The sequence below is a fragment of the Xyrauchen texanus genome, chromosome 6 (genome assembly GCF_025860055.1).
Source record: "Xyrauchen texanus isolate HMW12.3.18 chromosome 6, RBS_HiC_50CHRs, whole genome shotgun sequence".
Taxonomy (NCBI): Eukaryota; Metazoa; Chordata; class Actinopteri; order Cypriniformes; family Catostomidae; genus Xyrauchen; species Xyrauchen texanus.
The window spans coordinates 4000500-4019823 of NC_068281.1; the positions used below are offsets into that span (position 1 = coordinate 4000500).

At 39.2% G+C, this 19324-nt stretch overlaps 1 protein-coding gene across 1 annotated transcript in view; it reads right to left on the minus strand.

The window, feature by feature from the left end:
* Positions 1-17900, minus strand: part of LOC127644522 (CUGBP Elav-like family member 5) — a 194840-nt gene extending 176940 nt beyond the window's left edge. Inside the window, exons 1-2 of the mRNA XM_052127717.1 lie at positions 17508-17900; positions 3344-3426 (exon numbers count right to left, since the gene is read on the minus strand). Coding sequence (XP_051983677.1) covers positions 3344-3426; positions 17508-17874 — 450 coding nt within the window. The 5' untranslated portion in view covers positions 17875-17900. The remainder of the gene's footprint in view (positions 1-3343; positions 3427-17507) is intronic.
* Positions 17901-19324: the final 1424 nt, after the last annotated feature.

Genomic DNA, 19324 nt, shown 5'->3' on the forward strand with positions numbered 1-19324 from the left:
GTGTCTTACTCAAGGACACAATGGTGGTGGCTGTGGTGTTCGAACCAGCAACCTCCTGCTTACAAGTTCTGTGCTTTAGCCCACTACGCCACCAGTACTCCATTTTCTGGAATTTTCCAAGCTGCTTAAAGGCACAGTTAACTTAATGCATGTAAACTTCTGACCCACTGGGATTGTTATCGTCAACTAAAAGTGAAACAATCGGTCTGTAACCAATATATATATATATATGTATATGTATATGTATATGTATGTATATACTGTATATCTAATTTATTTATTCACTTAAAAGCACTAGAAAAGTAGTGAAAATAAAATAATCAAGGCATGGTAAACACTTTCCAGTTTTTTGTGAACTACCTAAAACAAAAATAAAAAAGATGAATTTGGTTATTTTTAATCTAAAACAACCATTAATAACTTTTAACCAGAATTTGACAAAATTATAACTTGAAAAATGATCACAAATATTTGCAAAATAAAAAATAATTTCAAGATGACCTTCATAAAAAAGACCGTTAGTTTTGATCAAATTAACCAAAGACAAAAAATACACCCTTGTCACCCTGTTTGTGTATTCCATCTTGCATAATCCTGAAAATATTACTCTATTCATCTTCCAACTCTCTCTATTTATATTCTTTTCACTCCGTCTCTATTCTCTTCCCGCTGTAGACATCTCTCTGATAAATACCCTAGTTATGAATTATATTGTAGTTCTTACGGGTGAACCAACCAGAGCGCGATAATTCCTCATAGTACAACAATACAATCTGACAAGCCATTAGAGCCCTTAAATAAAAGAAACAATGGTGCACACACTACACATACATTTTCTAGAAACATTCAGTTGAGTCGTTGGACTTCATGGGAAATCATTGAATTGCACAACAGGGTTGACTCGCTCGCACCCTTGATAACAATAGAACATGCATTAATCAATATTAGTGGGCGTTTGCATGATTGATTGTACCCGCAATTCATCCATTTTGCATTGGATCCAAGAACTCAATTGGTCCCTGATGTTTGCCGGCTGTGGCGGGTCGGCCACTAATCGCAGGGTTGGTGGTTCAATTCCCAGCCCACACGACTCCACATGCCGACTTAAACTCAATTGGCCTAAACAAACCAGTGACTGCTGTTTCCGGTTTCTAAACCAGTCCAGGTGTCACATGACTGACTGATATTCCACCAATACCATGTCTGCTTCTGAAATAGTCTCTCCAGCCTAAAATAATGCTCTACTGCTCTCGATAAAGATGACCCCACTCCAAACACATGTAAAAGTAGCTCATTGCTTTTTTAAGACACCCAGATCTATATTTGGGCTCCATTCAGACAGGTTGTGGGTCCATTACACTCGTCTCAAAGTGAAAAAATGATGACTTGCATTATAACTATGCTGCACTTCTTTTACAAAAGAAAATAATATAAAAACTTAAATGTTTAAAGTTTTAAAAATTGCACAATTAATTTTATTGAATTTTTATATGAAATTAAAATGCTTAAATCTTTAAAATAGGCAAAAAAAAAATATATATATATATATATTTTGAGTGTATACTTGCCCCATTAAGACCATTTTCACCCCAGAAGTAAAATAAAATTGAAAAAAAAAAAACAAATACATAAAATAAAATCTTATTTTATTAAGATTAAGTATATAAGTATATGTTTATAAGTATGAAATAAGTATATGTTTAGGATGATTAAAACGTGTAGTGATATCATTTTCAAGGTTCCTTAGAGAATTATATGTATTTTTTTATTTTTATTTATTTTATTTTATTCTTATAGTATATATTTGTGCTGACTTTTAATCCAGAAGTCTTTGCATTACAGTAATTGAACGTTTCATGAACAATAAAATAAAGAAATAATAAATAACGGTGCTTGGACACCTAATGATGCATTTCAGAGTTTTGGAGATGTACATTTCTGATATCCAAAAACTAGATATAGGTATTGCCCTAACTGGAGTGTCCCATGTGTTGCTTAATAATAGTGTATTTAAGACCCTCAAAAATGTTGATTTTGACAATCCTGTTTTTATGAGAATTAATAAATGTACATATAGTTTCAACATTATTTGTACTTCAGCCCTTTGTTTTGTTGGACAAGAAAAACTAGCTTCATACCATGTGACCCACATTCGGTTTTCGACCATTGAAATTAGGTTAAATTGTACTATTTATACACGGTGCCACATTGAGAACCCCATATCTCTGGGATTTAACCACATAGGGCTTTTAAAATTAAGATAAAAAAATAAATAAATAAAAGTTGTTCTGAAACCTTTTTTATATAATGTTTCCCATTTTTGGGAATTAATTTGGGTTAATGCAACAAATGTCACTGAAGTCAACAGATGTTAGTAATAGACCTACAGTACCTATCTGTGTGTAAAAAAAAAAAAGTTACTTTTTTTTTGCTCCAAAATCACAGGTGACATTTGTTATTTTGACCCCCGTTCACAAAATACTTGATTACTTAGTGAATATTGATCAGTGGCATTTAATATTTTGGCTTTCATCACCATTGATGCATCTCTTTCACAAATAAAAAACAATCAAAAACAACATTTTGAGTCGGGGACATCTGGTTGAGTTGATACCCAATACTCAAAAGTAAAATGTCAGGATGCATGAGAATTTAAGGGGAAATTTGCTTAACTGTCTCAAAATGAATGGCACAATGCAAAAAGACTTTGAACCTTGTACATGAACATTTAATGCAATATAAATTAATAAATGTTTAGTGAGATTCAACCATAAAGTTATTCTCAGCTTTGAATGTATGTTTGCAAAGAATGCAGAAGTGCAGTATGAATGCATTTGTATTGCTGTTTTTTGTTTTGTTTTTTGTCATGCATCTGTGTGTGAGCCAACAAGGTTAATGTTTGTAACCTTTACATAAATCTGCTGGCACTTTACAGCAGCTGGTCTACAGCAGAGATAGACCCGATGGGAGCATCTGAACGTGTAGCCATGTCTGCCCATGACAGTCGACCACGTGTACATGTGTTTGCACGAGAGCCAAACAAACCCTATAGCATGAAGCACACTCACACTCACACTCACACTCACACTCACACTCACACTCACACTCACACTCACACTCACACTCACACTCACACACACACACACACACACACACACACACACACACACACACACACACACACACAGAGCATTCCCCTAAAGATTCCATATCACCTAAACCTACAACTCCATACACACATATTTACATGCTGTATATAAAAAATAAATTCAAATCTCTTTAATATCTCAGCTCTTTCTTCTAAAAGCGTTGATAATAAGGAGAGATTGAAAGGTACACATACCCCTGGTAGAGTCTTCTGTTCATGCAATGCATTCTGGGCTTTGATGGCTGATTCACGAGCACAGTAGGTGAGGAAAGCACAACCTAAAAACAAAATGACATAAGAATCAGATTCAGAACTGTATAACAGTTCACTGAAAGACATGCAGATAAATACATATGTTACACTTTCTTACATGCAAAAGGAAAACAGATTTATAAAACTAGATTTTTATATTTGGAAGAAATTGTGAGTGGCACTCTCATGTGCTGACTTTCTTTTTTAATGGTTTATTATTGGTCCTAGTTAAAACAGCCTACTTAAAAGTCTCTATGATATTCTGGTCTGTAGCTATGGCTTGGGTCAGGATTTTGATGCTAATTTAATTGCTAGTTTTAAGGATTCATTTTGTAAATATGTGTTTGACCAGTTTATTTGAAAAAAACACACCAAAAAACCAATACCATACAGCGCTACTAGTGTATTCCGATTCCTGAACGATTGGCTCCTGATTGGAGCTGGTTCTTTTGAATCTACAGCATAAAACACACAGTACAACCAGTGTCCTATTGCCTACTGAATAACTATTATGAGTCGGTTCTTTTGAATCAACATCATGAAACAGACACTCAGACAGCGTGACCAGTGTAGTCCGATTTCCGAATGAATGACTCTTACAAGCCGGTTCTTTTGAATCAACAGTAAAAAACACACAGTACAGCGTAACCAGTGTAGTCTGATACCTGAATGAATGACTCTTACAAGCCGGCTCTTTTGAATCAATATCATGAAACAGACACTCACACAGCGAGACCAGTATAGTCCGATTTCCGAATGAATGACTCTTACAAGCCGGCTCTTTTGAATCAATATCATGAAACAGACACTCACACAGCGAGACCAGTATAGTCCGATTTCCTAATGAATGACTCTTACAAGCCGGCTCTTTTGAATCAATATCATGAAACAGACACTCACACAGCGAGACCAGTATAGTCCGATTTCCGAATGAATGACTCTTACAAGCCGGCTCTTTTGAATCAATATCATGAAACAGACACTCACACGGCACGACCAGTGTAGTCCGATTCGAATGAATGACTCTTACAAGCCGCTCTTTTGAATCAATATCATGAAACAGACACTCACACAGCACGACCAGTATAGTCCGATTTCGAATGAATGACTCTTACAAGCCGGCTCTTTTGAATCAATATCATGAAACAGACACTCACACAGCACGACCAGTGTAGTCCGATTTCGAATGAATGACTCTTACAAGCCGGCTCTTTTGAATCAATATCATGAAACAGACACTCACACAGCACGACCAGTGTAGTCCGATTTCCTAATGAATGACTCTTACAAGCCGGCTCTTTTGAATCAATATCATGAAACAGACACTCACACAGCACGACCAGTATAGTCCGATTTCCAAATGAATGACTCTTACAAGCCGGCTCTTTTGAATCAATATCATGAAACAGACACTCACACAGCACGACCAGTGTAGTCCGATTTCCGAATGAATGACTCTTACAAGCCGGCTCTTTTGAATCAATATCATGAAACAGACACTCACACAGCATGACCAGTGTAGTCCGATTTCCGAATGAATGACTCTTACAAGCCGGTTCTTTTGAATCAACAATAAAAAACACACAGTACAGCGTAACCAGTGTAGACTGATACCTGAATGAATGACTCTTACAAGCCAGTTCTTTTTAATCAACATCATGAAACAGACACTCACACAGCGTGACCAGTGTAGTCCGATTTCCGAATGTATGACTCTGGTTGCGCTGTGTGAGTGTCTGTTTCATGATGTTGATTCAAAAGAGCCAGCTTGTAAGTGTAGTCCGATTTCCGAATGAATGACTCTTACAAGCCGGCTCTTTTGAATCAATATCATGAAACAGACACTCACACAGCGAGACCAGTATAGTCCGATTTCCGAATGAATGACTCTTACAAGCCGGCTCTTTTGAATCAATATCATGAAACAGACACTCACACAGCACGACCAGTTTAGTCCGATTTCCGAATGAATGACTCTTACAAGCCGGCTCTTTTGAATCAATATCATGAAACAGACACTCACACAGCACGACCAGTGTAGTCCGATTTCCGAATGAATGACTCTTACAAGCCGGCTCTTTTGAATCAATATCATGAAACAGACACTCAGACAGCACGACCAGTGTAGTCCGATTTCCGAATGAATGACTCTTACAAGCCGGCTCTTTTGAATCAATATCATGAAACAGACACTCACACAGCACGACCAGTATAGTCCGATTTCCGAATGAATGACTCTTACAAGCCGGCTCTTTTGAATCAATATCATGAAACAGACACTCACACAGCGAGACCAGTATAGTCCGATTTCCGAATGAATGACTCTTACAAGCCGGCTCTTTTGAATCAATATCATGAAACAGACACTCAGACAGCACGACCAGTATAGTCCGATTTCCGAATGAATGACTCTTACAAGCCGGCTCTTTTGAATCAATATCATGAAACAGACACTCAGACAGCACGACCAGTGTAGTCCGATTTCCGAATGAATGACTCTTACAAGCCGGCTCTTTTGAATCAATATCATGAAACAGACACTCACACAGCACGACCAGTATAGTCCGATTTCCGAATGAATGACTCTTACAAGCCGGCTCTTTTGAATCAATATCATGAAACAGACACTCACACAGCACGACCAGTATAGTCCGATTTCCGAATGAATGACTCTTACAAGCCGGCTCTTTTGAATCAATATCATGAAACAGACACTCACACAGCGAGACCAGTATAGTCCGATTTCCGAATGAATGACTCTTACAAGCCGGCTCTTTTGAATCAATATCATGAAACAGACACTCACACAGCACGACCAGTATAGTCCGATTTCCGAATGAATGACTCTTACAAGCCGGCTCTTTTGAATCAATATCATGAAACAGACACTCACACAGCACGACCAGTATAGTCCGATTTCGAATGAATGACTCTTACAAGCCGGCTCTTTTGAATCAATATCATGAAACAGACACTCACACAGCACGACCAGTATAGTCCGATTTCCGAATGAATGACTCTTACAAGCCGGCTCTTTTGAATCAATATCATGAAACAGACACTCACACAGCACGACCAGTATAGTCCGATTTCCTAATGAATGACTCTTACAAGCCGGCTCAATATCATGAAACAGACACTCACACAGCACGACCAGTGTAGTCCGATTTCTGAATGAATGACTCTTACAAGCCGGCTCTTTTGAATCAATATCATGAAACAGACACTCAGACAGCACGACCAGTGTAGTCCGATTTCCGAATGAATGACTCTTACAAGCCGGTTCTTTTGAATCAACAGTAAAAAACACACAGTACAGCGTAACCAGTGTAGTCTGATACCTGAATGAATGACTCTTACAAGCCAGTTCTTTTTAATCAACATCATGAAACAGACACTCACACAGCGTGACCAGTTTAGTCCGATTTCCGAATGTATGACTCTGGTTGCGCTGTGTGAGTGTCTGTTTCATGATGTTGATTCAAAAGAGCCAGCTTGTAAGTGTAGTCCGATTTCCTAATGAATGACTCTTACAAGCCGGCTCTTTTGAATCAATATCATGAAACAGACACTCACACAGCGAGACCAGTATAGTCCGATTTCCGAATGAATGACTCATACAAGCCGGCTCTTTTGAATCAATATCATGAAACAGACACTCACACAGCACGACCAGTGTAGTCCGATTTCCGAATGAATGACTCTTACAAGCCGGCTCTTTTGAATCAATATCATGAAACAGACACTCACACAGCACGACCAGTATAGTCCGATTTCCGAATGAATGACTCTTACAAGCCAGCTCTTTTGAATCAATATCATGAAACAGACACTCACACAGCACGACCAGTATAGTCCGATTTCCGAATGAATGACTCTTACAAGCCGGCTCTTTTGAATCAATATCATGAAACAGACACTCACACAGCACGACCAGTATAGTCCGATTTCCGAATGAATGACTCTTACAAGCCGGTTCTTTTGAATCAACATCATGAAGCACAGCGTGACCAGTGTAGTCCGATTCCCTAGCGAATTACCCTTATAGGTGGGTTCTTTTTAGTGAATCAAAAACACTCGCTGTATACTGTACTTTACTTTCATCATCTTCAACTCAAAATGAAATAAGAACTGTCTGTTACTGTGTTATGTCTATTGCACCTAAGGCTTGTAGGGTTCAATCAGGCAGTGCAGTTACTGACTGGCTGTTCATATGGCAATTTCCTCAAATGTAGAAAAAGAATCGTTAATGGAACTGTTAAGCCCCAAAAAATACTTTGGTCAGACAGAGACGCTGAATTTTTGTCATTAGCAGAGTGCTCGAGCACTGAGCGTGTGCTGACCAATTTTTCTAGCCGCGTGTACTCTGAACGCACAGAATGCATCTGGAATTATTTGCACTAATCATTGGGTCCACAAGGTGGCAACATTGAGCCATTGCTGTCACAGAAAAAGGGTAAGACAATATAAATAAACATCAGGAGACGAAGGTGGAAACAACAACATTGGATGTGCACGTCAAGAGCACGTGTGTGAGGAGTTTAGGAGATCCCTGCATTTGTATTACAGAAACACACCCCTTCAGATGTTCTCGTGTGTTTATGAAGATGTTTATGGCTGTAATCAGTAATAGAGCACGGTGACATCAAAGTCAAACATCAAAGCTGTTTCCTTCAGATTACAGTCCTTCACTCGCTGTCATTTACATCATCTTTACTCTCTCATGTCTCTTTACTAGCGGCTGAGTCAGTCAAATCTGCCTTTGGCTTTAAAGGGATAGTTCACACAATAATGACAATTCTGTCATCATTTACTCACCCTCATGTTGTTACAAACCAATTTGATTTTATTTCTTCAGTCAAACACAAAAAGAGATGTTATGCAGAATGGCAACATTCCTAACATCTCCTTTTGTGTTCCCCAGAAGTAAGAACAACATGAACAACATTATTTCCTCACAGCGTCCGAGGGGCCCTTTGATCGAGTGTCAGACACCTCACAAGGGTCACACAGATGCCCTGAAGCTCTGGTTTGGAGAAAGGGTTCAGGGTCTTGCTATTGATCAAACAAATCAATCAAATCTCTTTCATTTCAGTGTATTTCTGTCAAACAACGCAGCTCAGAAATCTCTTTTCCGCGCTAGGTTATGACCCAGGAGAAACTAGTGGTTTGGCTGCCCTGACCTTGTAACCTCAGAATAACAACACTAGCAATGATTTAAAATCGCCATGATCAGACAATCAATCATGTCTGTCATTGTGATCGCTCTCTCTAGGGTGAAATGTACAGTAAATGTTGGCGGAAACTGTTGTCTCAACCTGCAGTAAACAAGACTTTAAAGCGATAGCTCCCCCTAAAATGAAAATTCTCCCACATGTTGTTCCGTATGACTTTATTTCTTTTGTGAAACACAAAAGGAGATGTTGAGCAGAACGTAAGCCTCAGTCACCATTCACTTTAATAGTATTTAAAAAATATATATATAATATATTCTGTGTTCCTGTAACACTGAAAACCAAGCAGCTTCAACGTTATGAAGGTAGCTAGCTAGCTAACACTGCAAGCAGCTGGTATTACGCAACTAACATAGGTTAGTTTGCAAATTTCATGGGGTCAGAGTTTGGCTAGTTACTGTAGCTCAGTTAGCTTAGTGCAGCTAACTAGCTAATGTTACTAAGTTAGTTAGTTAGTTAGTTAGCTAGCCTGCAAAATCCAAGGGGTCAAAATTTTGCTAATTAACTTCAGCAGTTACACCCTGCAAAAAAACAAAACATGTTACTGTGCAGCTAGCTAGCTAGTGTTAGCTAGTAGCTATCTAATATATGCTTGCCTGCTAATTACAAGATGTCAGGGATTGGCTAGTTACCTTAAAAAAAATTCTGGATCTGAGCGCAGTTGACAGAGAAAATTAGTTTGTAGCTAGATAACCTATGTTAGCCTGCATTACATTTATCAGTTAGGCCCTACAAAAACATGTTTCTGGAAGAGTGCAGCTAACTAGCTACGGTAAGCCAGTTAGTTAGTTAGTTAGTTAGCTAGCTAACCTATGCTAGCAACAATACAAAGGTTTTGTCAAGTTAGCTTCAGCAGTTAGCCCCTGTAAAAAAAAAAAATAAATCTGGAATTGAGTGCAGCCAGCTAACTGATGTTAATTTGTAACTAGCTAACCTATGTTACCATGCAAAATTCAAAGCGTCGGAGTTTGGCTAGTTAGCTGCAGTAGCCTATTTAGGCCTTGTAAATATACAGTATGTTTGTGGAACTGAGAGAAGCTAGCTAGCTTTAGTTAGAAACTAGCTTATTTTATGCTATTTTGCACAATACAAGGGGTCAGGGTTTGGATGGTTATGCAAAAAAAATTCATGAGTGCACATGTGCAAAGATGGCCGCAAACAGGATGTGCATTTCAAGTGCCATGCCTGATCAGCTGCCTTTGAGATTAATTAAAATGTAATTTAATCCATGTTAAGTCTTCTATTTCTTTCTATCCAGCCTCTGTCTTTCAAATGCATCTCCATATCAGACTTTCCAGAAGATTAGGACATGATTAAATTAATACTATTCTGTATTATACTCGATTGCATTTCCCAGATATGCTTTCAAAGATCAGAAAAATAAAACAAATTTAAAGGAATATTAATGCAGATTGGAACAACCTAGAACAGCCCAGCCTTTTGAATTCGTCCATTGTTCTGAAAACAGTAATTTCACAGCTCCAGTATAATTTATTTGTAATGATTGCCATTGTTGGAGCAGTAAACCCTAATTAAACCAGTCACATTCAGATGGATCCAAATTAACCCTCTGAGCAAAGCTATGAGTCAAGAGTGCATAGACCACCTTATGTATAACTAATCATACAACCGTATGCAAACCAATTGTCTTTTATGTAATCAAATAATCGTCAGAAAAGTTGTGACTCGGTACATGGACAATATAACACTACCACAACTTTTACAAAAAGAATAGAATGTTTGGCTCTATACAGCAGGGAATTACACACAGGCCTAATTTAAAGCTAATGTATGTATAGAGCATATAGATAATGTATAAACTTTTACTGTCTTAAAATACTTAATATGCAGAGCCAAATAAACTCAACAAAAAAATAAATGTCCCCTTTTCAGGACACTGTATTTTAAAGATAGTTGTGTAAAAATTCAAATAACTTTACAGATCTTTATTTTAAAGGGTTTGAACAATGTTTTCCATGCTTGTTCAAAGAACCATAAACAATTATTGAACATGCTCCTGTGGAACGGTCGTTAAGACACTAACAGCTTACAGATGGTAGGCAATTAATGTCACAGTTATAAATCCTTAGGACACTAAAGAGACTTTTCTACTGACTCTGAAAAACACCAAAAGAAATATGCCCAAGGTCCCTGCTCATCTGCGTGAACGTGCCTTAGTCATGCTGCATGGAGGCATGAGGACTGCAGATGTGGCCAGGGCAATAAATTGCATTGTCTGTACTGTGAGATGCCTAAGACAGCACTACAGGGAGACAGGAAGGACAGCTGATCGTCATCACGGTGGCAGAACACGTGTAACAACACCTGCACAGGATCGGTACATCCGAATATCACACCTGCGGGACAGGTGCAGGATGGCAACAACAACTTCCCGTGTTACACCAGGAACGCACAATCCCTCCATCAGTGCTCAGACTGTCTGGAATAGACTGAGAGAGGCTGGACTGAGGGCTTGTAGGCCTGTTGTAAGGCAGGTCCTTACCCGACATCACCGGCAACAATGTTACCTATGGGCACAAACCCACCTTTGCTGGACCAGACAGGACTGGCAAAAAGTGCTCTTCACTGACGAGTCGTGGTTGTGTCTCACCAGGGGTGATGGTCGGACTCACGTTTATCGTCAAAGGAATGAGCTTTACACCGAGGCCTGTTCTCTGGAGTGGGATCGATTTGGAGGTGGAGGGTCCGTCATGGTCTGGGGTGGTGTGTCACAGCATCATCGGACTGAGCTTGTTGTCATTGCAGGCGATCTCAACGCTGTGCATTACAGGGAAGACATCCTCCTCCCTAATATGGTACCCTTCCTGTAGGCTCATCCTGACATGACCCTCCAGCATGACAATGCCACCCGCCATACTGCTCGTTCTGTGCGTGATTTCCTGCAAGACAGGAAAGTCAGTGTTCTACCACCAGCGTAGAGCCCGGATCTCAATCCCATTGAGCACATCTGGGACCTGTTGGATCGGCGGGTGAGGGTTAGGGCCATTCCCCCCAGAAATGTCTAGGAACTTGCAAGTGCCTTGGTGGAAATGTGGGGAAACATCTCACAGCAAGAACTGGCAACTCTGGTGGAGTCCATGAGGAGGAGATGCACTGCAGTACTTCATGCGGTAGGTGGCCACACCAGATACTCACTGTTACTTTTGTGAAAAGCATTTGAATGTGAGAGCACGTTTGGTGCGTTATTCCATGCACGTTACAGTATATCTGTGTTGTATCAAGCTTGGCAGCAGAAGACAATTATTTTCTCCTTATCATTTTCCATTAAAATCCACTTTTGATAACACAAGAAAGAAAAGAATATGATACAGAGATGGGGCAACAGGGTGAGAGTGAAAAAGAAAAAGGTTTCTGCAGCCCCAACAAAACAACTTTTATCTTCTCCATTTCACCCAAACCACTTCATAACCAGGCCATGGTGGATAAATTATATTGAAATCTCTCTATTGTATTAGTTTCATTTTCTCCCGAAAAATAAATCTCGGCCAACACAAAACGCCGGAAGCCAAGAGTTTTTGGACACCCTAAAATACAGCCACAGAGATTAATTTTTGAATTAAATGACTCTATTGGCAATTATGCATGTGTTTTTAACTACACATTTCCCTGACTTCATTTTGTCAAAATGGCTTTAGCCTTAATGAGCTTTAGGATTGAAACAAATCAGGATGATTCTCCAACCCACCACCAAACACCAATATTTCCTATATCATATTTCATATTGACAGAAGTTAGTTCAAGTAACAAGCTTTTACGCACATGCACAGGCATTCATTGACATCACTGATTAAACATCTGCGTGTGAACATGCAACCTGTAAACACGCTGCGTGTGATGATTAATGTTTACGTTGTATATCTAAACGATGCACGAGCATATTCACACACCCACACACACACACACATTTCTGCTCTGTTTCAAATACTTTTGAGCTGCTTTGATATATAATGTCTGCATGAGAAAATACCTTCAAAGGCAGCATCATAACTAAAACGGAACCTCCTAAGTGATTGATTTTAAACTCTCTTCATATATAACAAATCCACACAACACCACACTAGCACACTAATAACTGATTCCAATAGAGCTCAACAGTCTGGTTCCGGAAGTAAAAATCCCATTCATTTTCTCCATAGGGGAATTGATTTTAAATGATAACTAATAAATCTTGAAAGACAGACCTACAGTAAGCTCCTGGGTTGTTAATGCTTTGGTTGAATGCATCAATCCACGTTTTTCAACATATATATATTTTTTAAATATTGCATTTAATAATGGAATTTCTGGTGAAGGTCTACACTAACCATGATGCTAAAGACAAACAATCCACTAATCAGAAAATAGCAGCAAACAAAGCGTGCCAAAAGAACTCTGCAGCGATCGCCCACTTTCATGACGCACTGTTAATGACGCAATCGAGGCCAGCTCCCTACACTCTCCAAAAACTTATATATATATATATATATTTACATTTACAAATATATTGTTTATTTTACATTTACATTTATGCATTTGGCAGACGCTTTTATCCAAAGCGACTTACAGTGCACTTATTAAAGGGACAATCCCCCCAGATCAACCTGGAGTTAAGTGTCTTACTCAAGGACACAATGGTGGTGGCTGTGGGGATTGAACCAGCGACCTTCTGATTAACAGTTATGTGCTTTAGCCCACTACGCCACCACCACTCCATGCTTACACTTCTATGCTTATAATAATCACCAGCTTTAAATCAATAGCTTTGTATTTTGCCTTTGTTTTTAATTCAATTACGTTCTTCGCAATGCTTCATGGGACTGTAGTTCATTCCCTTATAAAAGACGTTAAGTACACAGTATTGGGTCTTTGTCTTTTTGTCTGATTTTTAAATACTTTTTTTTTCTTCAAATCAAAGTTTGTAATGTTGTGATTCACCTCAGAGATGGTTGCTTTGGTTCATGGCTCAGAACTCTTTAATGAAGGATTTCAAGAAATCCCTATGGAAAACATGATTGGGAAAACTATTACTAAAACCAAGATGGCTATAAAAAGTGGGCGGGCACTGTTGCGCTCTGGAGAGTTTGGCTTTAGCATGTTGTTAAATCAAACAATATGATACTCAAATTAGCATAAAAATACACAACACACACAAATATTAACACACAAATGGCTTTTTTACTCTTTGAAACAGTCTTTGAATTAGTTGCATCAGGTCTATGATGCCTTAAAGGAATAGTTCACCCATAAATGACGATTCTCTCATAATTTACTCACCCTCATGACATCCCAGATGCATGTGACTTTCTTTCATATGCTGAGCACAAACAAAGATTTTTAGAAGAATATTTCAGCTTTGTAGGTCCATACAATGCAAGTGAATGGGTGCCAACATTTTTAAGCATCAAAATCCACAGAAGGGCAACATAAAAGCAATCCAGACGACTCCAGTGGTTTAATCCATGTCTTCAGAAGCAATATAATACGTGTGGGTGAGAAACAGATCAATATTTAGGTCTTTTTTTCCTGCACTTTCGCATTCTTCTCCTGTTTTTGGTGATTCACATTCTCCTTGCATATCGCCCCCTTCTGGCCAGGGAGGAGAATTTATTTCAAAAATGACATAAATGTTGACCTGTTTCTCACCCACACCTATTATACCACTTCTAAAAATACAGGTTTAACCATTGGAGTCTTACAGATTAATGATATGCTCCCTTTAGATGGATTTTGGAGCTTAAAAATGTTGACACCCATCCACTTGCATTGTATGGACCTACAGAGATGAAATATCCTTCTAAAATCTTTGTTTGTGTTCCACTGACAAAACAAAAGTCATACACATCTGGGATGGCATGAGGTTGAGTAAATGAGAGAATTTTCATTTTTGGGTGAACTATCCCTTTAAAATGCTGCCTACATATGCAGCTCACTAGGTTTTTGAACAAAGCTACTGAAATGTGTAGTTATGCTGTTTTCAATTGATTTTACCCTCATAGCCTATTGTGGCACGTCTCTCACACTCATAAACAATGTTTCTTTGCAAATAATTTACTGTCAATGCAAATGATAATCTAACAGCATTGTACTGATAACGCCCCCACTGACACAGCAGTCAACAGTGTGTGTGTGTGTGTGTGTGTGTGTGTGTGTGTGTGTGTGTGTGTGTGTGTGTGTGTGTGTGTGTGTGTGTGTGTGTGTGTGTGTGTGTATGTGTGACAGGCCTCCAATGCTGATTCATCCTCCCTCTCTCACCCTCCTATGGGCATAAACCATTACTCATTTGTGCAGAGCGTGTGTGTGTGTGCGTCTGTGTGTGTGTGTGAGCATGTGTGTGCCTCCAAGCGTGACAGAAAAAGGGAATATTTTGAGCAAAAGAAAGGGAGGGGCACACAGAGGAGTAGGTTGCTTTACATTGGTTTTTCCAAGTTCTTTTAAAGGGATAATTCACTCAAAATTTAAATTCCTGAATCAACATAACTGCATTTGTATAATCATTCACTAATGTGATTCTGAGGTTGCATTTTTCCCTATAACATTACATTTGTTAGGTTTAGGTTTGGGGTTTGGTTTGGGGGGTACAGTTTATAAAATACGCATTCTTTTTCACAGTTTTACAGCCTGTAAAGCTCAAAACAACTTGCTTTTGGCACCCCCCCTGTGGACATAACACCCATAAAATGGAGCTCACATATACACCCAACAACACTTACCGCTTTGTTCACTGGAGGCAGTGTTTCGTATCGGAAAGCACAATCTGATTTTAGCTAAAGAAAATTCAACCTACTGTTTTCGATTTCACTGTGAGATCAGTCTGTATGATTTACTGTATAATTGTGCTATATAACTTTTGGTCCATCTGGGAGCTTAACAACCATGATCACTATGAACTGTTGTTGTATGAAAAAGCACATGGGTGGGGCTAATGAGCAAATGATGTCAGAATTGTATTTTTGTGTAAAATATTTATTTATTTATTTAACAAGATCTTTTGCATGAATCACATTTCTTAGCTTAAAAATTCAATGATTATAGCAAACTTAGTCTGGAATCAAGTGGATTTTGTGTACAAGAGCAATAGAGGACAGCCTGTTTTAAATGCATATGAAATGTATTAAATCCCTCCAGCATTGCTCTCATCTTTAATTAGAGCTCAAGTCATGTGAGGTGATCTGACTGAGACTAAAGGGAAATCGAGGAATATGGCATACATGCTTTCACACCATTCTAAGCTTAATAAAAATGCAGGCCTATTCGGTTTTGGTCTCCACAGTAAAGAAAATAAAAAAATCTCAGTTCTTTACTCGACAGTGATGATTAAATGGAGAGTAAATGGAGACTTTTGCTCAAGCCTCCTGAGAAAATCACAACAATGTCTTACACCGCATGCTCACATTTGCCAAAATACCAAAGTCTGCTATCTAAATTCTATATCAGCACGAACTACAACATTTCTTATTAAATTCTCCCACGATTAAAAAATTTGGGTTGTGTCTGTTTTTATTTATCATGAGGAACTGTATGATAAATATCTTAAACAAACATCTTGATACTAAAATGAGATTAAACGAGACTTCTGAGGTATAAAAGAGCAATATATGCGCAATTACAATTTCTTTGTTTTGCAAATGCCATTATGTGCATCCATGTCACACCACTATGAACATTTTAAAGCACAATGCCCAGTGGTGCACACATTTGGATGCAACTTCGTAAATCAAATGCTCAAAAACAAGAGACTTGGAATATTTTGGCTTATTGCATTGAGGGTTCGCGATTTCTTTGAATGCATATTTAAATGCGTAATATGAGGTTCATGTTTTGCAATGACGGAGAGACACCTCAATGCTCAAATGTTTTAATGGATCATATCATTTAGTAAACAGGTGCGCATGCCTCGATCTGGGAGCTCTTAATATGCATCGTCTGCGCGCGGCGCGGGGCTGCCCTACTTCTGCGAGAGAGCGCACACAAAAATACGAGATGATGCACATGTGGGAGTGATTACAATACATCCAGCATCATTTGTATTGTCATGACACTGTACACAGGGTGAACACAACCTCAAAAACACAACGCATCAGCCTATTGCATAAGAAATAGACCATGCTACTGTAAAACAGATGTGATTTCATCCTTCAATATCTAAGAGGATTGAATGAGAAATGTCAGCATGCATTGCTAGAAATGAATCGCAATCATACCCTACTGAATGTGGTGCAATATTTTGTGAGACAGCACGATGAGTGAAAATACGACACGCGCACTGTTTACAGTAAGTAAACGGTTGCAAACATCATTGTTTATTCTACACCATATCTTATAACGCATAGAGTTAACCAAATGCACAGGATGTTAAATGCATGCATCATTGTTTGCATGAGAAATAGTCAGCATCAGATAGGTTTGAATGACATCTGACAGCATACACTAATGAAAATCATGTTCCAAAAAAATTAATAAATAACGAGGTTCAGCCAACACACTCTCATAACATTACTATGCTTTTTTTTTGTTTGTTTTTTTCTATTTTTCTACACCATATCTTAAAGGTTAACAAATGCACAGGGTGAAAATGCAATAATGTCACTACAAGCACGTGAAAATAATTTCATCCGTCAACATCAAATGAATGACATTTGACAGCATGCATTATTATACATCTTTTGCATTGACTGTGGTCCCATATTGTGGAAGGGAGCACAATGAGTTAAAATAGAAGGATATGAATAGACTACTCACTGTGCGTAACAAATAAATAGCCATGCGCACCAGAAGACTAAATAATCGTGCTTATCCCGTATCTTTTAACGCACACTATAAAAGTGGCATGCATGTGTCCAAAGCACTAAACACTCATTGAAACGCATCATTACCTTTGTGCATGCCGGTATAGCGGTCCTTAAGGACAGTCAATTCGTGGATCTTTCCAAACTGTTCGAAAAGAGGTTTGAGGTCCTTCTCCTCCAGGTTGCGCGGAATCTGTCCTATGAAGAGCTTGATGGCATCCTGGTCTTTCATGGTGCCGTTGTCGGAGTGGATGGAGTGGATGGGCTCCGTGCCGTTCATGGGCTTGGGGAAGGTGATGTGCGCGTACTGGGGCTGGTGCGGGATCAGGAGCAATGGTGCCGCTGCTTGGTTCGTTACCGCCCCCGGTCCAGTAGTGAAGAGCAGGCTGGCGTGGGCAGGCTGAGGATGCTGCTGCTGTTGCCTTCTCGCTTCAGTCTGGGTGAATCTAGCCATTCTGCGTGCGGAGCGGAGAGCGCGATAATAATAATAACACACACACGCACGCACACGCGCTGGAGAGAGAGTACGCGCTCAGCTGGAAACGTGATGCTCTCTTTCTATTCGACACATGTTACGCTCGCGCCCCCCGCACCTGAGGGAAGGAGGAGATGAGAGAGAGAGAGAAAAGCGCGGTCACGACTCACTTGCGCGGCCCCGTAGCGTCACCTGCCGACGATTAGAGTCAACTGTAGGCTACTAGATGATGATGATAGATGATAGATAGATTGTATACTGTGGCAACACAAAAACACACACAGACACAATATTAAGATTCATTTAACGAACCAAATAGTTTTCAGCAGTGTTTGATATAATTAGCAATTTAGCATGATCACTCAAAAGTGTTGGAGTGATGGCTGCTGGAAATGGGGTCTGTCTAGATTTGATCAAAAATTACTTTTTAAATGATGATGGTGCTGCTTAACATCAGTAATGTCCTGACTATACATTGTGATCAGTTGAATGACACTTTGGTATATTAAAGTATCAATTTCCTTCCGAAAAAGCAAAATCTGTACATTATTCCAAACTTTTGGGTGCCGGTGTACAACTGTGGCCAAAAGTATTGGCAGTGACATACATTTTGTGTTTTCCCAAGTTTGCTGCTTCAGTATTTGTAGATAATTTTTTCACATGTTTCTATGGTATACTGGAAAACAATGATACGCATTTCATAAGTTTTAAAGGCTTTTATTGTCAAAAACATTTAATATATGAGCAGAGTCCATATTTACAGTGTTGACCCTTGTTCTTCGTAACCTCTGCAATTCGCTCTGTCATGCTGGATATCAGCTTCTGGCCAAATCCCGACTGATGGAGATCCATTCTTGCCTTATTAGTGCTTGGAGTTGATTAGTGCTTTGGCTTGTCCACTCGCCTTTTGAGGATTGACCACAGGTTCTCTATGGGATTAAGATACGGGGAGTTGCCTGGACACGGATCAAAAATGGCAATGTAATGATCTCCGAGCCACTTCATTATTACTCTTGCCTTGTGACATGGTGCTCCATCATGCTGGAAAATGCACGGATCATAAGCAAATTGCTCCTGGATCGTTGTGAGAAATTGCTCTTGCAGGACATTTTGATACCATTCTTTATTCATGGCAGTGTTTTTGGGCAGGATTGTGAGAGAGCCCACTCCCTTGGATGAAAAGCAACCCCATACATGGATGGTCTCAGGATGCTTCACTGTTGGCACGACACAGGACTCATGGTGGCGTTCACCATTTCTTCTCCGGACTATCGATTTTCCAGATGTCCCATCAGATAAAATAACTTTGCACCAGTTTTCTGCTGTCCAATCCTTGTACTTCCTGCAGAATTTCAGTCTGTCCTTGATGTTTTTCTTGGAGAGAAGTAGCTTCTTGTCTGCCCTTCTTGACACCAGGCCATTGTCCAAA